The sequence below is a fragment of the Peromyscus eremicus genome, chromosome 8a, assembly GCF_949786415.1.
Source record: "Peromyscus eremicus chromosome 8a, PerEre_H2_v1, whole genome shotgun sequence".
Classification (NCBI taxonomy): domain Eukaryota; kingdom Metazoa; phylum Chordata; class Mammalia; order Rodentia; family Cricetidae; genus Peromyscus; species Peromyscus eremicus.
This window is the reverse complement of record NC_081423.1, coordinates 55674911-55698363: the sequence shown is the minus strand read 5'-3', so window position 1 is coordinate 55698363 and position 23453 is coordinate 55674911. Positions and strand designations below refer to the sequence as shown.

The 23453-nt window shown below is 42.1% G+C and overlaps 1 protein-coding gene across 2 annotated transcripts in view; it reads left to right on the top strand.

The window, feature by feature from the left end:
- Kiaa0753 (KIAA0753 ortholog) overlaps positions 1-23453 on the top strand; it is a 50473-nt gene that overhangs the window by 16245 nt on the left and 10775 nt on the right. For both annotated transcript variants that reach the window (XM_059271112.1, XM_059271113.1), the window contains 10 exons: positions 1183-1393; positions 9963-10195; positions 11352-11518; positions 13274-13396; positions 14499-14588; positions 14817-14906; positions 17999-18077; positions 19081-19188; positions 21627-21812; positions 22865-22946. In XM_059271112.1, coding sequence (XP_059127095.1) covers positions 1183-1393; positions 9963-10195; positions 11352-11518; positions 13274-13396; positions 14499-14588; positions 14817-14906; positions 17999-18077; positions 19081-19188; positions 21627-21812; positions 22865-22946 — 1369 coding nt within the window. The remainder of the gene's footprint in view (positions 1-1182; positions 1394-9962; positions 10196-11351; positions 11519-13273; positions 13397-14498; positions 14589-14816; positions 14907-17998; positions 18078-19080; positions 19189-21626; positions 21813-22864; positions 22947-23453) is intronic.

The following is a 23453-nucleotide window of genomic DNA, read 5'->3' as shown; positions in this document are numbered from 1 at the left end:
CTTTCATTCTTGCCACAGTACCCTGACTTGCAAATGAATTTGTTACTACTAATTTATATGATTGCTGTTTTTAAAGCAAAGGTCAGAGTGTTCTGTTGAGGGCTGGAACTAGTAAGCCACCCATGCCAGTGTTACTTCTGTCATGCATTTTCATCCAATAGGAAAAGATAATCTTATATTAGTAAACTGTTGGCCCTTGTGGGAGACTGGCATAGGAGGGAGAATGCTGTTTACCACCAACTGGCTCTGGTGGTTGTTAAGTCATGCTTTGCTATTGCAGTCCTGTTGTTTAGCAAATGTCTGTGATTGACGTTGGTTACATCTGTGTAGACATAGCTCACTATCAGGAGTGTGAATGTCAAGGGCAAATCTCATTCATGCTTTTTTAACTTACCTATATAAAACATTACTGAATAAAATAATTTCATTTAGAGGACCTGTCTTCCAAACCCCAGAAAGGATTTCAGGAGATTACCCCATATCCTGAGCAAGAGCACCTTGAACAGTGCATCTTAAGCATAATGTAGATCTCCCCTAGTTTTGAAAGTATTCAGTAATATGGGAAATTAAATTCTTGTTGATTCCTTGCCTGACTTACTATCCTGTTTCCATATGATCCTGCTTAGTTGTCTTTAATTTGTACTGACCAGTACTGCCTGGTGATGAATGAGTGGGTGTGCCTAAGAGGATGGGGACACATACCTCCTGCCGTTACTGCCATAGACAAATAGCCATTGGACCCACTAAGTTCTGTTAGCTTATGGCAGTGTATGTTCAGTGTAATGTATTTACCCACATAAAACACTGCTTGAGTTTATGGGGTTTGTTGAAAATGAAGACCCTGTTAGAGCACATACAGCTATGTTCTGAAGACTGGTTAGTTTCCAAAGAGATGATTCTGAATTTTCAAGTTAGGATGCCTCTTAAAAATGGTCATACTCGTAACATCTTTGCTGTTGATTTTAATGAGCTAAACTAGTAAAAGAACTTGTAGAAGTTATTTTTATACATTAATCTCAGGTTGAAATAATACTGATTTTAAATTAAGCAAAACAACTTGTTAACTACTAGAGATAGCCATTTAATGACATGTCTCTTTGGAAGGTGTTATTTTTCAGTGTTGTGACTAAAGTCATACTCTAGTAAGATAAACTAAGAGAATAATGACCGTTTTCATGACAGGCTATGGAGTCTCTCCTGGAAAAGAAACTGTCACCTAAAAAGGTAAAGAAATGTTTCACAGAAATTCGGAACAGATTTCCTATTGGTAGCCAAAGAATCTTAGAGAGATGGCCAACTGCACTGCCCAAGAATGAGAGAAGACCCTTGGTCGCAAAGGAGACATTTCCACAGGAAGCCAGTCGACCTTCTGTGGCAAAGAGGCTTCTTGCTGGTATGTGTCTCAAATGTCACTGTCAGTTACTGCAGTGGGTGGGGGTGAGGTGTTAGGATTTGTGGCCCTGTCCATGAGAGTTGCCTTGCAGCTAGGATCAGGAAGTAGCAGCCACATATGTCCTAGGACTGGAGCTGGAATATGCTTCTCCAGAAGACGGTGAGCAAATAAAATCCCCTTTGCTCTGTCATCGTGCTGAGCTGACTGTATTGTATTGATATGTGTGGTGCATTTCCAGATCCTCATCCTAGGAGGCGGGATTGTTAGGTTGTGTGGTATGCACACTTGAACAGATGCTGCAAGTTTACCCCATAAAAGGAGGTAGATGATCATGTTTTAAAGATGAGCAGTATTTTATACAATGAGACCTGAATGTTTCCAGCTTCAGTGAGGAATGGCATCTTACTGTTGCATGTTTCAGTTCTGTCCTCTGAGGGCTGCTCATGGCTTCCTCACCCATGCTTGTTCCTTCTGTGCTGGTTTCCCTTTTGTGTTCTCAAGCCCTCTCTGAACATTTTATTTCAGAGATTTTATTTGCTCACTGTCTTCTGGAGAAGTATATTCCAGCCTCCAGTCCTAGGACATATGTGGTTCCACTTCTTTTACTTATGATTATCGAAGTTCTGTGGATAGTGTAGCTCTTAGTCACTTTTCGGCTTACGTGTATTGTAAATATTTTTTCCTACTTAGTCACCTATCTTTGGAATTTGTTTATAGTGTTGTTTTTTTTTCTGGTATAGAAACTTAATTTTGTAGGCAAAACTGTCAGTCTTACTTATATTTTAATACTTAACAAGACAACTGATTTTTCTTCGTTATTTTTCAAAAATTTGCTGGTCATTGCTCACTCTGAGAACTGAGAATGAACGTATTCTGTGTGGGAATACTGCTGGCGGTCTGTGTCAGCTCGTGGGGAAGCGGTGGCTATGCAGGGTGAGCGTTTATTGCAGCCGCTGATCTAGACCTCCAGTCCAGTGGAGAGGCTTCCACATAGGGGGTTATAAATTCCTTGCTACGTATGTTTCTAGTTTTCTATTTTGTAGTTTTCACTGCTGTTGTGAATGACATTTCTTCTTAACTATGAAATTGGTTGTCACTACTTAAGGGTGTTGGGTTTGTTCCCTGGACTCCTATCTGGCGGTGCCTTGAGGCCTTTTCTGATGACCCTGTGTTTTGTTGGTCCTGCACAGCTCAAGATTTCTGAAACTGGCCAGGCGGTGGTGGGGCACACCTTTAATCCCAGCACTCGGGAGGCAGAGGCTGGCGGATCTCTGTGAGTTCAAGGCCAGCCTGGGCTACCAAGTGAGTTCCAGGAAAGGCGCAAAGCTACACAGAGAAACCCTGTCTCGAAAAACAAAAAACAAAACAACAACAACAAAAAAGATTTCTGAAACTGGAAAGCTTGTCCTTTTTTAGTGCTAGCGATTCAGCCTTTGCACATCCAAGCAGATGCAGCACCACTGAGCTGCACAGCTGGCAGAAGGGTACCCCCAGCCCTGAGGTAGAGCTATCCTGTCCGTCTTGCTTGGTAGGCAGCCAGCCTTGTAACTGAGGCTGACCTGTAACTGTGCAGACCTGGGTCTTAGGCCTCTTGGTGCTGGGATTGTAGGTATGATCCGCAGTATCCTGCTGAGGGAGGTGTCTGGTAATTAATTGTAACATTTCAGTTTTCAGTGTTTAAATTCGAATGACCCAGTAGTGATGTGTGTTATAAGTGGATGCTTTAGATTTGATGAAATTAAAGTTTTGTTGCTTGATATTTTTTTTCTTGTCATTTTCCAGGTAGATGAGATAACCTATAAACATCTATGGGTAAAATCAGTAAACTAATTTTCCTTTCTAAAAAAAAAGTTCCATTTTATTTATAAATAGAGAAGAGAGGGGGTGATAGGTATATATGTGGAGGGCAGAGGACAACTTGGAGAGATCGGTTCTCTCTATCTGCCATGGGTTGGTTGCAAGGATTGAACTCAGGTTGTCAGTTCACAGTAAGCCCTTTTTACCCTCTGAGCCATCTTACTGGCCCTCTTCTTCATCTGTTAAACTGCAGTAGAACATATAGACAGGGAAATGTACGGAGTGTCAGCTCACTGCTGACCTAATACCAGGAGAGAGACTTCTGGACGTACAGCGTGACAGCCCCTCAGAAATGCCCTTTGCCCTCCTCCCTCTCACCCTGGCTCCTGTGTGTTTCTAGTTCTTAGAAAGGTTTTATTTTGTTTTTAATTGCATATGTGCAGTGCCCATAGAGAGTAGAAGTGGGCAGTGGATCCCCTGGAGCTGGAGCTACAGACAGTGTGAGTGGCCTGGTGGGTGCTGGGTGAGCATCTCCAGCACAGAAGTTAATTTTTTTTTTCAGAGACAAAGTCTCACTGTATAGACCAGGATGGTCTTGATCTCACAGAGATCAGCCTGCTTCTACCTCCTGAGTGTTGAGATTAAAGGCGTGTACCACCACTCCAGGCTGTTGTTGATTTTTTGATCTCTATATTTCCTGTTGTAGATCTCTACATTTAACCTTAGATTTACTGAGAGTAATGACATGTTGGATTTCCATTGACCTTGTTTTGTGCTTTGCATTTGCCGGAGTTTGGGTTTTTTTCTCTCATTGTAATTTACTATGTCAACATTTTTCTTGAGATCAGAAACTTGTGTGTATCTCATCCCTAGGGTGTGTTTGCTGCTCTGCTGCTTTTCTGTGGACCCTGAGGGGCTTAGTGTTCTTCCTGTGGCCTCAGTGGAACACTCAGTGATGACAGGAGGAGCAGTTCATTGAGTGTGTGTGGAGGGATTCTGTAGGTCAGCTCAATTCTAACAGCTACAGAAGAGCCAGGTTCCACAGATGGAGGCTCAGTTCCAGAAGACTGCCCCACTTGAGATACCAGTTGCAGGTCTTGGATTGTAACCTGCAGCTCTAAATCTAGGCTTGCTGGGATTGCTCACTGAACTCACATTTACTCCCATTACAAAGGATATTACACCAGATACAGGTGAATAGCCAGATGGGAGATATGTAAGGCCAGGAATGTGGGAAGGGGCACACTACCTCTAGGAACCCACTATGTATAGCAACCCAAAAGCTCTCTGAAGCCCATAGTGTAAGAGATTATCATGCAGCTTTCATCACATAGGCATGCTTGATTATAACTGAAGCCCTGCCTGCCTATATTCTACCCTTCCTTGAGTATGGGGGTTGGAATAAATAAAACTTGTCGTGGAGGCAGAGGAGGAGGCCTGGCTCTGCACTCACTCACCTTGTGACCTTGAGCAAATGCTTCATTTATTTCCTCACCTGAAGAATCTTAGGAAACCTGTTCTGCCTGCTCTCAGAGGTAGCATGGTGGGACCAGGTGGATGTGAATTCTATTCAAAACAAAAAAGTGTTGTACCAAGCGTGAGGCATGGTAACAGCCACATGGACGCCTTTGCTGTGGAGTGAAGCTTGGCTATTGGTAGCTCGTTTGCAAGTTTCATGCATTTGCCCCTGGAGAGCAATGTGGTAATCTTTAGTGGTTTTTTTTTTTTGTTGTTGTTCTTGTGATCTTTCAGAAGGTCATGTTTCTCTTTCTGTTTTAGATGCCACTCTTCCTCTTCCTAATTCTTCATTCTAATTTCCCGAGGTTCCTCCTCCCTGCCCAGTACCTCCAAAATGTCATAGGGAGCCGCAAGGGAGGGAAACTGTCTCTGTGTATTTGGGATTTATGATTGAGCCTGATTGGATCATCTACTTTGAGATTTAAGTAATTGTTGGCTAGTGCGATTCTTGGAGGCTTCTGACTACTGATTGCATTAGTGCCCTGTGTGCAGATAGATGTAAGGAGCTGTGAGGCTCTGGCTGCCACTGTTCAGGCAGCCGTGTTCCCGTGAATTTGCACTGCATTTGCTGTCTGATCAAGGCCGTTCATAACTGAAAAGGTGTCAGGACCTAGCAGCCAGAGTTGCTTCAATAGATGTAATCTTGGGAGTTACTAAGCCACAGACTGTGGGATCCTTGCTGCATTCTTCTGTAACTTTGGGAGTTACTAAGCCGCAGATTATGGGGTCCTTGCTGCATTCTTCTGTAACCTTGGGAGTTACTAAGCCTCAGACTGCGGGTGGGTGCTGCATTCTACTGTTCTGGTTTGTATCCTTGCTGTGTAACTCACGGAGCTTTGAGAACAGCCGAGGAAAGAAGTGTTGGGGCTAAGGAAGAATCTGAATAAAGCTTTCCTTTGGTTCTTAAATATTCTTTTTTTTTTTTTTTTTTGGATTTTCGAGACAGGGTTTCTCTGTGTAGCTTTGTGCCTTTCCTGGGACTCACTTGGTAGCCCAGGCTGGCCTCGAACTCACAGAGATCCGCCTGGCTCTGCCTCCCGAGTGCTGGGATTAAAGGCGTGCGCCACCACCGCCCGGCTGGTTCTTAAATATTCTAATCAGAAAGGAATGGAAATAAGAAATACCATGTATTTACTATGCAGTTTAAAATGTTTTAGTCTGGAATTTTTTTTCAAAAATTGTGACAAGTACTATTAAAGTACCTTGAATATTTCCCCTCATTCCATTTTCTTCCCTCCCTTTCTAGAGGTTACTGTTGTGAGCCTGTTCTGTTTTTATGTCTAGGCTGCTCATGTGTGTGTCCATAATATATTGCTTCACACATCTGGTCACATACAGTATATATCAGCCTGTAGTGTGCTTCCCTCTTATTTAAATTAGTAGACTTGTTCATATTAATAGGTGAAATCTATTTTTTCCTAGCGCTAGGGTTCAAACCCAGGGCCTTACACATTAGGAAAGCTATATTCCCCAGCTCAGAGGATTCTAACTTTCTTTTGTGTGGGTCTCCCTTGTATGAATAATTAGATAATTTTTATCTCTTCATACTTATTAATGAGCACTTGGATTGTTTCCAGTTTCTGTCATAGGTCTCTGTGTGTGATACAAGATCTCACTATGTTGACCAGGATGGCCCAGAACTCCTGGGATCAAATGATCTTCTCTTTCACCTCCTGAGTAGCTGAGCGTGCGTATACATAGATGTCACCATGCCACTATACTGGCTGCTTCTGCTTTTATAAACAGTGACAGGGTGAAGTGAAAGGCTGTGCCTCTTCTCTTTGTGTGTACATAAGCGAGTTCCCTTAGGCAGAGTGTGCCTGTGATGCAGCTGCTGCACTGCAAACCTCCAGCCTTGCTAGGGCATCCATTGATTGGTGGATCGATGGAGTCACCCTTCCGAGGAGTTAACCAGTTTACGCCTGTGCTGCTGGTTTCTGGCTTTCCTCACTCCTCATTTATGTTTGGTATCATACTTCACATTTTCCCACTTTAATGGTTTTGAATGCTAGCTATGGCTTGATTTTCCTGATTGCTAAATGAAGTTTGTCATCTTTTCATGCTTTTATTGACCACTTGTTTCTCTGCATAAATTGTAGTTCCTATGCTTTTCAACATTTCTCTGTTGAACTGTTTATTTCCTTTATAGATTTGTAAAAGTTCTTTATATCATTTGAGTATTGATCCCATGTTAATCACATGTATTTTAGGGATCTTCCTTCCAGATTTGACTGATGTTTTTATAGAGACTTTTGATCAAAAGCTGTAGGTCAGTGTAAATAAACCCTAATAAGTCAATAACGTATTTGAGTTTAAGAAAGTCTTTTCTGTCCTGATGATGATATTCTTCTGAAAGAAGGAAAAAAACCACTTCCTTTAGGGCAGTCGTTCCCAGCCTTCCTAACGCTACGACTTTTTAATACAGTTCCTCATGTTGTGGTGACCCCCAACCATGAAATTGTTTTGTTGCTACTTCATAACTATAATTTTGCTACTATTATGAATCGTTATGTAGATATATCTGATATGTAGGATATCTGATGTGATCCCCAGAGTGGTCACAATCCACAGGTTGAGAACCACTGCTTTAGGACTTCATGCTTTTGTGAGCTGAGTGCTGTTCAGTGTAGGGCATGGATTCCACTCTGATATTTGATATGTGGACAGTAGTAATTCAGGTCATATCTGCTGATCTGTGGCTCCCATCCTGTGCCATTGTTCCTATGTTCCCTCCACACATCCTTGACCACTGCAGCTCTTGCTAAGATATCATCTCTGGTCACGAAAGACTCTGGCCTCCACTCCACTCCCCATTTTGTTGTTGTTATTCAAAGTTGTTGGGCTAATTCTGAGACTTTTACACTTCACATGAATTTTAAAATTAGATTTATCATTTTATGTGTTAATGTTTACATGTACATATGTGTACCATGTACGTGCCTGGTGCCCTCAGAGGTCAGAAGAGGGCATTGGATTCCCTTTAACTGGAATTATAGATTGTTGTGAATCATTTCATGGGTGCTGGGAACCTAACCTGAGTCTTCTAAAAGAACAGGTGCTCAAAAATGCTAAGCCATCCCTCCAGCCCCTTCATACAGATTTTAGCATCAATATGTTTAGGTTTTGTCTGTTTTTTTGTTGTTGTTGTTTTTGGTAGTCTTACTATTGTAACCCTGGCCGACCTGGGACTTGCTGTGTTGTCCAGACTCAAACTCAGAGAGATCTGTCTGCCTTTGCCTCCTGAGTGCTAGGATTAAAGGCGTGCACCACCACACCCAGCTGGATCCATCTGTTTAGACACACACACACACACACACACACACACACACACACACACACACACATTTTAATTTGATATACGTTTGAGATTATCGATCCCTTGGTGGAGAATTGACATCTTTGCAATGTTCAGTTTGTTTGTAATGAAAACTTGATTCAGATTTTCATTTGTGTCATTTCAGTGGCCAGGTACATAGTCCCCGCACTGCAAAAATAAAAGCTTTGAAATGTTTTCTCTGAAATTCCTATGAGTTTTTCATTAGATTTCCTCCTCATTTTCTTGGAGATTTTGTTTTTGTGTACTTGTGTTTGCTGTTGTCTCTGGTTCCGGGACTGGAACCCAGGGTCTCACGTGCTGACTGACACTCTACCACTGAACCATGACCCAGCCCCACCTTACAATTTTTGTTACCCATGTTAATGCAATATTTTTCCTATTATATTTCCTAAGTAGTTATTTTGTGACTTTTGTATGTTGCTCTTATGTGTAGAAACTTAACTCAACAGTTTTATTAGTAAGAGTTTATCTGTATTCCAGTTTCCCTGAATTGGCTATATAGGCCTTTATCTCATTAAAAAAAAAAGTTTATTTCCTTTTCTAATTGCCAATTGGATGCCACATGTGCAGAATACAGTTCATACTATATTCTATATCAAACTAGGGGTTCAAAGATGTTGAGTAGAGAAAAAAGTTTTTAAATGTTTTCATTTTTTAAAGTTTTTACTCTGAGGATAGAGAGATAGCTTAGTGGTTAAGAGCACTAGCTCCTCTACCAGAGGATCTGGGTTTGGTTCCCAGCACTCATGTGGTAGCTATCTATAACACAGCTATCTATAACTAGTTCCAGGAGATCTGAGGGTACCATGCATACATGTGGTACACAGACATATATGAAAGCAAAACACTCGTCCACATAAAATAAGTAAATCTACAAAAGTAAAATAAAGTATTTTATCATTTATTTTTATGTGGATAAGTGTTTTGCCTGCATATATACTTGTGCATCTGTGCACTCGGTGCTCATGGAGTTTAGAAGGTGGAATCAGAAGCCCTGGAACTGAGGTTATGGATGAGCCACTGTGTGGGTGCTGGAAACTGAATCCAAGTCCTGTGCAAGAGCGTTAAGTGCTTTTAGACACTGAGCCATCTGGCGCAGTATTTCTGGAAATACTGACTCCAGTATTTCTACTTTAGAAATACAATGTCTTAGTTAAGGTTACTATTGCTGTGATGAAACACCATGACCAAAAGCAACTTGGGAGGAAAGAGTTTATTTCACTTCACAGTTCCATATACCAGTTCATCATCAAAAGCAGTGAGGGTAGGAACTCACACAGGTCAGGAACCTGGAGGCAGGAGCTGATGCAGAGGCCGGGGAGGAGAGTTGCTTACTGGTTTGCTCATCATGGCTTGCTCAGCCTGCTTTCCTATAGAACCCAGGACCACCAGCCTAGGAATAGCGCTACCCACAATGGATTGAGCCATCCCCCATCAATCACTAATTAAGAAATTACCCTACAGCTGGACTCTATGGAGGTATTTTCTTTCAATTGAGGTTCCCTCCTTTCGATTGACTCTAGTTTGTGTCAAGTTAACATAAATCTAGCTAGCCCGGACAATTTGGCAACCCAGTGGAAATGTGACTGCGATCAGCAGGGGGCCAGTTTGGGGAGTATCTTATAGTCAAGAGACCCTGAAGAGGCCAACCTGGGTACAGCAAGACATATTGCAGAATTAGGACCATAGACAAGAACTGGAAAATCAGTAAATGTGGGTCCTGACATTGAGGGGGTTCCGGCCATGGTTCTTGGGCATTGGTAATTACAGTGGTGGTGGTACTGGTAAGGGGGGCAGCGGGTGTGGCAACAGAGCTCCATGCTTTTCACAGCCAGGCTGGAGCTTAGAGCCTATGTGCTATTCAGTCATTCAACCTGTGTAACTAAGTAGAATTTCTGCTCTGAAATCTCTGTGTAGATGTCTGTCAGCCTGATGTAGAGCTTCCAGTGCCTCAAAGGCTGGAGAGTGAACCTGGTGTGGTAGATGAGGATACTCTTCCAGAAGAAGCCCCTTTCATATTGGGCCATGGTACAGGTGCCAAGGATGAAGCACTAACCCCAGCAAAAACACGAGCAGTGAAAAAGAAGACTGTAACAGAGCATGTGCCATTTAGGAAGAAAGATACGTTAGAGTCAGCCAGACTGCAACAGGTATGAAGTTTTTCCTTTCTTGTGATGTGCTTTTTTTCATCTGATGTTGTCCAAGGCCATACTAGCTTCTCAAGGCTGGGACCAGCATTTGTTTTGGGACAGATGGATGCCACAGCCATGAGTCCAGCAATCTAAGTCGACTTAATTCTAGGTTTGCTTTTTATTTTAACAAAAGCCTGCTTCAGTAAGAGCCTAACTAATTCAATACCATGGCTGTAATTAGGAAGCTTGTCTTAAAATTCAGTATTTGAAAGTGTGAGAGTTAGGAGGATTTAAGATTTGGCAGTTTACTGGTTTCTTAGTTTTCTTTCTATTGCTGTGAATAAAAAACACCAAATTGGGGAGAAAAGATTTTTTTGTTTGTTTGTTTGTTTTTGTTTGGGCTAGGGCAGGAGTTCAAGGTAGGAAACTGAAGGCAGGAACTGAAGCGGAGACCGTGGAGGAATGCTTCTTACTAACTTGCTCCCCATAAATTTCCCAGCCTACTGTATGCCTAGAAGTGGTACTGCATACAGTGAGCTGGCTTCTTTCACAGCACTCATTAGTCAAGAAAATGCCCCACAGATTGCCTACAAGTCAGTCTGATGTAGGTACTTCCTCATTGGAAGTTCCCTCTTTGCAGAGGACTCTAAAACACTAATCAACACAGCCAGTAACTGACAGGTCACGGATTGGGATCAAGTCTTTATTTCTTCCCAGATAAACTTGTAATGAGGTCACTGGGAAGTTAGGATTGAGTCTTTACGAAAGAATTCTACTTGGAGGTTCTTCTCAGCATCATGCCCGATGGCATTTGAAATTGTATGATTCATTGTGGTTAGACTAAGGTTCAAAAGGGTTAAATATTTTAGCCAAGAATATTTTATAATTTACCTGTAAACAAACATGGACTTTTAAAAGGGGAGATTTAATTAAGGAAAAAGATAATAAATATTTTGTATATATAAATGTGGAAAAGCCAAGGATTTCAGGTCCACCCTTGCCAAGGTTTACTTTAGTGTGGTTTATATGCTTCTCACATTTCCTCAGAGTGCTTTCTGTTAGCTTTTAGAATGAATGCAAAGAGGCACTTTGAGCTTCCTCTGTGAGTCAGAGGTTGAAACCAGAGTGTCTTTGATACTTGTTTGTCTTTGTAATTCATGTTTACATCTTACAGGGACTCCACATATCTGAAAAAAATCGACCAAACCAACCTTACAGCAAAAGCAGGTTGCAACAGACAACGGTGTCATCCAGATTAAAAATGAACCGACAGCCTGTGAAAGACCACAGGGCTCCTTGGATACCTCCAAACCCCACATCCCCACCAGCCTCTCCTAAATGGTATGCAAAAATTCAAGGACTATGAGTTTGCATGGCTTTATTTTTCTTCCACAGATGGCACACATTAGAGCAAATGAACTAGTAGGCTTCATTCTTCCCCGTGGGCAGAAATGCTTATTTGGGTGAGTGATAAGTTTTTTGTCTAGAAGACTGTTGGTTCCTTTTTGTACCTGTCCATGGGTGGAGTACCTCAGTGCCCAGTGGGTATGTGCCATTGTAGGAGGGATTGTGACTGTTGTCTGCTCTGTGAATAGATTGTGCTTACCGGAGGCTGGGCATTGTATCTCTTTTATGTCTTAACATCCAATGCCTGCACATAATAGGCATTCATTTAATCTTTGCTGAGTAATCATTTTTAAAGAGTTTTAATTCCTAGTCAAGATAGCTATGAACTCTGAGCTCATCCATATTTCCCTGACTCTGCCCTTCCTGCCGGAGCTAGTCATTGTAATGCTAACGTTACTGTCTTGTCATACACACTCATAGCACAAGGACAGTGTGGGTCTGCTCTCCACAGAGCTAGAGAGGAGGTACTGTCCTCAGGGGGAGCAGGGTTCGATTTGAAATAGGCTCAGGGGGCAGGGTGGCCAAAGATAAAGGGAGCTCGTTTGTCAAGGTTTGGGAGTTCTTGAGGGCACAGCTGTAGAAACTAGAAAGTCTAACAGTGCAAAAGAGGAAACACAGCAGGGAGTCCCCTTGTGGGTGTGCGTGGTGTGAATCCATGGTAGTGCAGACCTATTAGCCTTGAGAAAAAGGAGAAAGCAGTGCTGAAAGACGCTTGTGTTCCACTGTGTCACAGAGATGGATCTTCTGACCTGATTGTTGGGGGGGCTTTGTTGTTGTTTTAGGTTTTGTTTTTGGGGGGCGGTTTCTCTGTGTAGCCCTGGCTCTCTTGAAACTCGCTTTGTAGACCAGATTGGCCTCGAACTCATAGAGATCCACCTGCCTCTGCCTCCTGAGGGCTGGGATTAAAAGCGTGTGCCACCATCTTGTGGCTGAGTGTGTCTTTTTGTTTGTTGTTGTTTGCTTTCATGGCTTTGTTCTGATTTCTTTGTTTTATACATGTCAATATAGGGATGTGAGTTGAGTTGGTAACATAAAACATCAACAGGTTGATGTCTGCACTGCTAACCAAGTGTACAATATACTGTCTTCTAGACCAGTGGTTCTCAACCCCTTTGGGGTCCAACAACCCTCTTCACAGGAGTTAGCATATCAGATATCTGAATACCAGATATTTACAATTCATAACAGTAGCGAAATTACAGTTACGAAGTAGCAATGAAAATAATTTTAGGGTTGGGGGTCACCATAACATGAGGAAATGTTTCAGCATTAGGAAGGTTGGGACCCACTGCTCTAGACAGTATGTATGGTGGGTGGAGATGTGGGACAGATATGGCTTCCTAGATCACAGTGCTGTGTGAGACCTAACACAGACACTTAGAGGACGTGGGATATTATTAGTGACTCATATATTTAAAGCAGGCTTTGTTGAAGTACATTCTTCATTCTGTGACAGGTTTTTTTTTTTTTTTTTTTTTTTAACATTAAAATAGTGACTGCTTCTTTGAGGCAAAGGGATCTTCTCCCTTTGACATTGGGCATGAGAGCTGGAGGGTCTCTCCCCTTCACGTTCATTTTCCACCAGGCGCCACATGCTGAGTTGTAGATCAGCATTACTGTGGTGCACTTAGGATGAGTCACGAGAAGTGGACGAATGATTGCAAAGGCATGCTTTTCCATTTGGTGCAGTACTGCGTGGCTAAAGGTGAAGTCCAGTCCCTGCAGAGATGCTGCTAAGGAACAGTCCCTCCAGCAGGAGGACACCCACGAGGGAAGTCAGTTGGGAGGTGCTGCCCAGCAAGAAGCAGCCAGGTTTGTATTAGCATTCTTCAGAATTAAAGGGCTCCATTTACATAGACTCTGAAGCAAAGCCCCTCTTGTCTTTCCTGTATCTAAAGGTGATTATTTAAAATCAGATTGCTGAACTTTCTTATTACACTCTCTAGCTTACCACAGTACCACCATTCTTTTATTCTTTCTTATTTCATTCATTCAAAACTTCTATGTATGTCATTTGCCAATTTGTAAATGGCACAGTTGTGTGCTCTATGCACTTTTAGAAAAAAAGAGCAAATAAGACCATAATCCCAGTCCTTCTTATTTGCAACCAGTGGAAAATACATGTAATTAGCTGTGATTTAAGATAGAACATGGTATACACCCTAAGATCTGGGCAAGTTCAGAACAGAGAGTGTTTACCTCTTGCTGCAGAGAATGAAGCTTCATGCAGGGAGGTAGGAATTAAACCAGGACTTGCACAGGCAGGCATAAATGTGAGGGGTATAATGAGAACGTTCCAAAGGAAGACAGCAGTGAAAACAGCTTGCTCTGCATTTGTTTGGCGAAATTACCCTGGCAGTTAGGGGAAAGCAAAAATGAAAATGGGTATTAGGGCTGGGGGTAGCTCAGGAGTACAGCATGGCTCCAGTGTATGTGAAGAGTGTATGCTGTACTCCAGTATATCTCCATCTTCAGCCCTTAAAAAAAGAGTAGGTTGTTAGATAATTTGGTGATATTCACATATCCTAAACCAGAAGAATCAAAGCTCTTTGACATACACATGCAAAAATAAAATTATTTAGCGTTAACTTTTCCCTTTTGTTTGTATTTGGTTTTATTATTCACTGGGGTCTGTTTCTTTTCTAAATAAGTAACTGGTCCTGAGAACAGTGATGGCTGGCTTTCTTGTTGGCAGCTTCTTGTGTATGTACTAACTACATAAATATCCTTTTGTGGGAACATATTGTGGAAGCTTTCATGGGTACACAGAGAATACATTACTTTTTGAATCCTTTAATAGAGCCAGGATTTGTGCTGGGCTGGGGGGAGGGGGCTCATTTCTGCTCTGTTTCTGTGATAATGACACTCTGTGGCATTGAGGCATGGTTACCTTGACTCTTGTACTGTCTGTTAGGCTTCCTTGGCCAGATGCTGAGTCTTCCAGAAGACTGAAGGAACTAGAAGAATTGGAAGCCAAAGAAATGGAAAGAATGCAAAAGCAGAGGTAAATATTTGTTTCTGAGGTGAACAAGAAGGCAGGCTTGTTCTGCATCATCTCACTCCTTTGACAGTGACTCAGGATTGTTGACGTCAGCTACACTTCTGCTTACTGGCTTTCTGCCTCCTAAAACTGCAAAGCTACCTACGAAGCCTGTGGTAGAGCCAAAGATAGAAGCCAAGGGAGTCTTGACTCTGCTTTAAGGAGAGTTGACATGACTTTACCTCCCTCTAGGCTTGATTGGCTTGAGGCTGAGACTTGTAGAAGAACCAAGGAGCTGGATGAACTGAAAGCCGAAGAATTGGATAGACTTCAAAAATTAAGGTATATGTTTGCTCCTGGGGAGTGATAGGGTATGTGTCCCTATTTTAATTCTTACAGTTTGAACAGCCAACCTGGACTTTTTTTTACCTCACCTCATCCCAACATCAAGTGATTGAATGAATGAGCATTTGCATGTTTCCATGTACACTAGTACGTCACAGTTTCCTGGGAGTGTGTAGAGTGTGAAGGAGAACTGCAAAGCCATGTATGATCTGGGAGGAGTTCTGTGCTTGCTTCTTGTTTCCTGAAATGCATCCCATAGCACTGCACTAGGCCAATACCAGTCTTCCTGAGGGCAGAGTAGATGTGCATGGTGTGTGTGAATGGTGACTGTGTGGATGCTTTTGTTTGACATGTTAGCCTGAACGCAGTCTGAGGTTTTCAGATGAGTTTGCTTTCTCCCATTCATCCCCTAAGAGTGCTGCCACCTAACAGGCAATGAAGAAATATACTTAAGATGTAATGGGATTGATGCCACTGCCACAGTTGACCAATTTTTCCAGCTCTGATAATCATTCACCCTGTAGTCAAAGGAACAAAGCACTGATTGAAATATCTGTACATTCTATCAGTATTCGTGACTGCATTTGGTCCCAGTTACAGGGCTGTGGTTCTTTCCTTAGAGGCCAAGTGACTAAGGTTAAGATTTCAGTTATACAATCACAGATCTTAGGATTTGAAGGATTCCCCCTACACGCATAACTGATACTCCCATACTTCTGCTGTCTCCAAGAAGTGGCCAGCATGTGTATACATACCTCTGTGATGGGGTGGTCACAGCTGTTGGAGGGAGTCTGCCTTGGTCATCTCTAGCTATTATAAGGTTGATTGCCTGTGACTTGTCTTTCCATATCTCATTTATTCCTTTATGTGTATTTTTCTGAAAAAATAAATGTAACATACATATAGAAAAACACACTAAATCCACTTGTATGGTTCAGAATATTATAAATAAACACCCCTAGGCCGGCCACTGGTGGCTGGCACATGCCTTTAATTCCAGCACTGGGGAGGCAGAGCCAGGTAGATCTCTGTGAGTTCGAGGCCAGCCTGATCTATAGAGCGAGATCCAGGACAAGCACCAAAACTACACAGAGAAACCCTGTCTCGAAAAACCTAGATAGATAGATAGATAGATAGATAGATAGATAGATAGATAGATAAAATAAAATAAAAAAATAAACACCTATGCATTGCCTCCCAAACCAGGTAATACTGTTGTAGAAGCTATCCCTCCTTCTCCCTAGAGATGCCTGCTGTCCTGATTCCTGAGTTCATCTTTCATTACCCTTGTTCACGATCTCCCACTGATGTATGCATTCCTGCCAACAACCTTAACTTTGGAAACAGAGGTACAAGTGTAGCGAGGCATGGGGAGGGCAGTTTTGCAATGTTAGAGGAAGACTCAGGAGAATAGGTGGCAGAGTCGGGATCAGAACCTGACCTCAAGCTTTCTCAGTGTTCAAGAGTCCTACCCCGGGAATCAGAGAGCATGACAGACAAGACAGGTTTCGGCCACCTCGGGACCGTAGATGAACTCGGTCCCCTGAGCTGCTGGAAGCCTTGTCTGGAGAGTGGGCTGCCTGGTCATGCTCTGCTTTCTCAGCTCCTCTGGCAGCCTGTGGGGATGAGGTGAGGACCCTCAGCAGATAGGTCCCAGAGGGTCAGCACTTCATCAGCATCAGGAAAGACAAGACAATAATTCATTGGAGGGAAAGGAGTCTTTTTCCAGACATTTCAAATCTAAAAATGTCTGTTCTATGCTTATATTTGCTAATTTTGTATACCCATTATTAGTTTTATTACAGAATTCTTATTTGGAATTGATTTTTAGTGGAAAATTTGTTAATATTAAACTTTTTATTATTAGATAATTATATAATATAGTCACACAAAGTTGTAGTAATACAGAAAAATCTTGGGAAATCATTTCTCAACTACCTAGTGTAACATCTTAAACTGTTGACTACATATAGCTAGGGTATAGATATCTATGCAGTGAGGGTACATGTGATCAGCTGTCGTTGCTACAGTCAAGAACATACCCAGTACCACAATACCACTCATGTTACCCATTTATAGCCATATATACTTCTCGGCTGCCCCCAGCCATCTTTTGACTCGGTGAGCATAGTAGCCACTAATCTGCTGTCTGTTTTTATAATTTTGTTTCAAGATCATAATTTCTATGGTGTATAACTTTCTGGAATTGGCTTTTTAAATTTTTATTTTTTCCAGTGGGAGGGGAGTGTTGTGCCGTAGTGTACATAGGGTACATATGGAGGTCAGAGGCTACCTTGCAGAAGTCAGTTCTCTCATTCAACTATGGGGATCAAATTCTGGGCATCAGGCTTGACAGCAAATGGGTTTAGCCACTGAGCGATCTCACCTGCCCTAGAATTGACCTTTTTTTCCTGAAGTAGTTCACTGGAGAGTCATTCTGGCCACTACATGTGTTATTTGTTCATTCTTTGTTTTGGTGAGTTGGATTTCATGGTTTAGCTACTCATCTTAGTAAACAAGTGAGGGACATCTGGGTTGTCATTAGTATGGCATGATTATGACTAAATACTGTATAAACATATATGTGTTGTGTGATGTGTCTTTATTTCACTGTAGTAAATTCCCAAAGTGAATTTGCTGGGTTGTATGCTTCTCATATGCTTTGGTTTCTCTTAGTCACTGTGAAGTCTTGCTGTGAAGAGACACCATGACCAATGTTACTCTTATAAAAGAAAGCATTTAACTGGGGGCTTGCTTACAGTTTCAAAGGCTTAGTCCGTTATCGTCATGGTAGAGAACACGGCAGCAGGCAGGCGTGGTGCTGGAGACATAGCTTAGAGCTACATGCTGATCTGCAAGCAGGGATGAGGGGAGAGACAGAAAGAAAGACAGGGGTGGGATTTTAGTCTTACTCAGGGCTGCTGAATCCAAAGCTCCCTTTGACAAGACCCGGGGGATGCATGCGGTCATTGCAGTTGGAGGAACACTGTGGGTTGTCCTCATCTGGTTGGCCTTCTCCTGGAGGAGTTACAGAAAGATGCACCACAGGACATGCTGGCTTCTGAACTGTCAACTCTCCTTCTCAACAGTGCCTCTGCCACCCAGTTAGCTGACAGGGTAGAGGAGGCGGTTCTGGAGCGGTTGAAGCCCCTCTTGATCAAGGCCCAGGTAACTGATTCATTTGCTTGCCTCTGGCAGTTCTGAACTGAAAAGAGTTGTTACATAGGTCATACTGACCCTTTTTCAGAGGCCAAGTGTCTCTTCGGTGGTGGGAACCTGCAGTACAGAACAGGCTTTCACTGCTGGGGCCATCACAGCCTCCAGACTCCCACACAGCACCCACTAGCCACGTGTCCTCTGTGTAGCTGGGGTGAGAGAGTGTAGGTGAGGGCAGAGAAGCAAGCACTGCTTTTGAGAAGGGCGACATTTTAACTCGGGGCGGGAGTTTAGAGTGGGTTTTCCATTCTTTCCCAATCAACGTGTTGATAATGATGGTGTTCACTCTATCATCCTTTGGATGCTGGTCTCTGTGACCTTGATAACTTAGAATGATTGGCTATTTTACAGTAGGAGAGATTGATTTGGGGCACTTATCTGCACAAACTAGAAGTTTCTCAAAGATGAAGTGACTTACAGCATACTACGAGTCCATGTCACCCTCCTGTAAGCAGTAGGGATTCAATAGTGACACCTGATGGATCCACCCTGGAAATAGAAGCCGTGGTGTTTTCATGCTTATAGATGAGGTCATCTAAGAATATTATGACCTTAATTGATTGAATGGCATTATGAGCCTAAGAAGTGTTAGGTTATTAGAGTCCATGGAAATTCCAGGATTATTAACCTCAGAGATCTCCTAGAGATGGAGTTGTGCAGTCTCCTTATTTGACTCTTGAGAAAATATAGAACAGACAAGTTGAATGACTTGCAAAGCAGCATATAGCTACTCTGGCAGTGTTTACAAAGTAGAGATTAAAAAATGTCTGGAGCACCAAGAACAACACATGGCATTTGTTCTCACAAGGACCGAGTACTTTAATTGCTACAAAAAGCCTCCTGTAGCTAGAGCTGATGAATAGTTCCACATAGGTTATTCTGCAACATGGCTTATTTGTTCTGATATGAAGTGTGAGTTTTTATAATCTGTGAATGCATTTGTCCATTTTAATAGAGAGTTAATTCTTCTGTGGAAGCAAATAGTCATTTGAAGGATCGTCTGTCACCGAGCGCAGCAGCAGCAGCAGCAGCAGCAGCAGCAGCATCCCAGCCTGCAGAGCAGGTGTGTCGTGTTGGTATTCTGGTATTATTGCATGATCATGTCTCCAGTCAAAGGAAAATGATATGCAGATTACTTTGCAAACACTACATTATCCTACTCAAGGAGAGTGAAAATTCTTTTTCATACGTGGCATGTTAATTCTTAGAGTGTATGTTTAGTTCTGTGTCTGACTAGGCCTTGCAAACAGCTCACAGACATCTCTAGAGCCACAGGTTTTTGTTGGTGCACTTTTATCTCTCTAATGACAGAGTGTAGATAAGCCATGGCCCTGAATGTTGATGGCCTGAGGCAGAAGAATAGCTTCCTCATTGCTTTCTCAGCCAGCCTACTTTGGCTCATTACTGGCCTAATTTCCTTTCTTTTTAAGGCCCAATGTTTTTGTCAAGCAAGCAAGTTTTGAGTACTCAGTACACGGCCATGTCTGGTCTAACAGAAAGGAAAGAAGGTCCAAGAAAGAAATGAAAGCATTTGAGGAAAATAAAAACCTCTTTTGTGGTTGTTCAGGCTAATCTTCCTCTGGGGGATTTGCTTTTAGTGTTTAGGAGACTGTCTGCCTGGCCTTAGGAACTTTGGAATAGAAGGTGCAAGTTACATTCTTTTAGTCTTCTAAATCTTGTAAAAAGATGCCTGCTGCTGTAATTGCGCCAAACAAGTAATAGGCAGAGTATAAAGGAGTCAGAAGGAAGCAGGAGTGAAGTTTCAATAGCCCAGTGGCCTTGGGAGCAAGAAGACTGTAGGTCAAGATTGTTCAAACTAATGTAAGTACTAAGCAGGATTTTAGCTGTGTTGTTATTTTGTGTTGGAGTTCCATGTGAGGTCAGGCTGCTAAGAATGGAACTAAGCCTTCATTGATCATTATGGTCTCACGTGTGTGATAGCTTGGTGCATTTTGTGCAACATGGCCACTAAAAGCCCCTTTTAGCCTCCCAAAAAGTGTTGGGCTAGCATCTAACCTAGGAAAGCAGCTCCATAAAGCATTTCAATATGAAAGGAAAGTGAAATGGATTACTAATACTAACAGTAAAATAGACATACATAAATATTATGAATAAAACAGCCTTTTTTATGTGCAAATTACTTCGTCGGCCTTAAACCATCTTTAATACAATTATTTGAAAGATAAAACTCCTCTCGTTTAGAATTCTGGGCTGTTGGAAACATTCTCATTGCAAGTTTTCCAGGATATATATCAATAATCAGTGTTAAAAATAATCAAACAGGTAACTAATGACTGCTGAGAGAGGGAGAATTAGTCTTTCCCAGGGATGAGCTTCCTGATTGATTATCCAAGACAAAATGGTCAGCCCTGAAATCATGTACACACAAGCAGCACTAAGTGTCTTCAGCGGGTTTGTCTATATAGGGTGTGTGTGTGTGTGTGTGTGTAACAATAATAAAGAAATAGAGGCTAGTACTTTGAGAGAGAGTAAGGGGGGACATGGAAGGTACTGGATGGAGAAAAAGAAAGGGGGAAAGTTATGTAATTATATTTTAATTAAAATATTTTTTAAAAACTAAGAGGTTGAGGTTAGCCTGCTTTACAGAGTGAGTTCAAGGACAGCCAGTACTGCACAGAAAAACCCTGTCTTGAAAAAACCAAAAGAAAAGGAAGAAGACAAGCCCAGAGAGGCTGAGTAAACTTGTCCAAAATTGAAGGGCAGAACCAGACCTTACTCCCAGGAATGTCTCATTCTTTACCTAGAAGATATTAAAAAAAAAAAATACAGACCAGATTATAGACCTATATTAGGATCAAGAAAAATAGTTGGGTGTAGTAACAGAAGCCTTTAATCCTAGCACATAGGAGGTAGAGACAGGAGGATCTCTGTGAGTCTGAGGCTGGTCTGGTCTACAAAGTGAGTTCCAGGCTGTGTAGAGACCCTATCTCAAAAAAAAAAAAAAAAAAAAAAAAGAAAAAGAAAGAAAGAAAGGGGAAACGCTTTGCAAACTGTAAAGTACTTTGTTGATTTTGTTGATTTAAAGCACACCAAGTCTGCAGAGAATGTTAACATTCTCTTAGCTTATAACAAGGGCCTCAAGCAAAGAAAAGAACCCTGAACTTCGTAGTGCCATGAGGCTTTTACAAGGGCATGGACCAAAAGAAAAGGCATGCCATCTAGAATGTGTGACGTATAAAATAGGGTACGTTCCCCTAAATGTGGCAGAAGAGATACGTGCTCTATCAATCAGCAAGGCGGATGAAATGGCTGGTTAAGTTGTCAGTAGAGGCCACTGCTTGGTTAGTGCAATCACTTAAGCGACTGATAAAAATTGTATCGGCTAGTGCTTTTGTTATGCACTGACCAAGAAGTTTGTTCTGGCATAGGATCTCTGCTAGTTGGATCACTCTGCTTTGGGGTTACAGTGATCAACAATAATCTTTAATTTTTTGGTTCTCTTTATATTACCTTCTTACCCTTTCTTCCTTCATTTTGTAGGCTGCAGGTATCAATTATGAATCCAGGAATATTCATCAGCTGGATGACTGTTTAGAAGATGCTGCTCATGAGCTCCAGGCTATGACTCATGATAAGATCTTGGGGTTAGAAACTTCAGCCACATTGGGGGACAGCAAGGACAGCCCTGATCTACAGACCATGATGCGCCGGATGGAGGAAATGGAAGTAAGGTCTGGGCCTGCTGGTCTGTTTTGCCAGTGGGGGTTCACCTCCACTCCTGGTCATGTGTGGACACTCAATATGACAGAGCCACAGAGTCCTACTTTTAAATCCAAGCTCTCTTGCCAACTGAGTGTGCTTTGGTTCATTCATTTACCCTGTCTACTAAGTAGGATTTCTGAGAAAAGAAGATGTAAAGTATTTAGCAAACTATCTGACACATCACCTAATAAGTAGTCCATACTGTTATCACCCTGTTAACAGTGACTTATAATTCCAAAACCAGATTCCAGGACAAACTTGCTTCCACAGTTTGGACCATTGACTTTTGCATCCATCATTTATACCTCTTCTACCTTGCTATAGTGACCCTGTCAAATCACAGATGTCCTTACCTCCGTTAATTTCCAGACTACTACTTTAGAATGACTCCCTTTTCTTATAAACTTTTAGACCTCAGACATGAGCCATCCTACCGGATTGTTCAAGAACAGGAAATCAAAACCCAGTGATCAAATGGTGTGGTCAAGGTCATAAAAACTGCCAAGAGAGCTAGGATGCCCCATCCAGGTCTGACCCCACGCGCAGCATTTTTGTTTCAGTTGTGTCTTGATTAACTCAGTTCTTCCTCATTGCTAAATAGGAAATTATAAAGAAGGTAACTTTTGGTTGGTTTTGAAAATGTAAAGACATACTGTTTGTCCTCTTCTTTAAACCACCTTCCTTCTCTTGGGGTAACTGCCTAGACCTGAGCAGTAGAAATAGCCAACATATGTCTGTTGAAACAAAACTAAGGAAGATGGAAATACAGGTGGTCCGTAGATGGACAGGGGACATGTGTCTGTCATCACAGGAAGCTCTAGGGAACAAGCTGGCCGAGGTTGCAACCACGTTAGTCATGCTGTTTCTTCTAGGCTTCCCTCAGGAGCTGCTCACTTTCTAGCCCAGCAGATGCCTGTTCTCATCAGTGTCTGTCTGCTGAGCTGTTTCCACACTTACTACTTCTAGTTTATAATGAAACTTACTTTTTCTCATAAATTAAACTTTCTTTTTTAAAGAAATACCAGGAGACAGTTCGCCAAAGATATAATAAAATTGTATACGCTGACCCTCACTTATGGATGCACGAAGAAAGAAATGGTAGGTGTTTCTCCCCAATCCCACCCTCAATATTTTACTCTGAAAAATTTGAAACATACTGAAAGGTTGAGAAAACTGCCCAGTGATGAACAAAATCCTCACCTGGTAGCTGCGAGGTTACCATGTCACTGTTTACCCCTGGTAGCTGCGAGGTTACCATGTCACTGTTTACCCCTCTGTCTTCAGTTCATCTCAGGTTGGCATTTCAGGTGATCTTATCTATGCATTTAACTGCTAGATAACAGTACATTTTCCTCCAAATATGTGGTATCAGCTTGAGTTTCTTATTTATTTATGGTTTGGTTTTGGTTTTCTGAAGTAAGATTTGTATATAAGGAATAGGGAGATGACTTAGTGAGAGGCTGAAACAGGAGAATTGACAGGAACTGCCAGGCCAGCTAGCCTGCCTTAGGCAACAAGAGAGACCGTGGTTCAAACAAAGTGGAAGGCTCTCACTGGCATCTAAGGTTGTCCTGACTTCCAGGAATGTTCCATGCCATGCCAGTG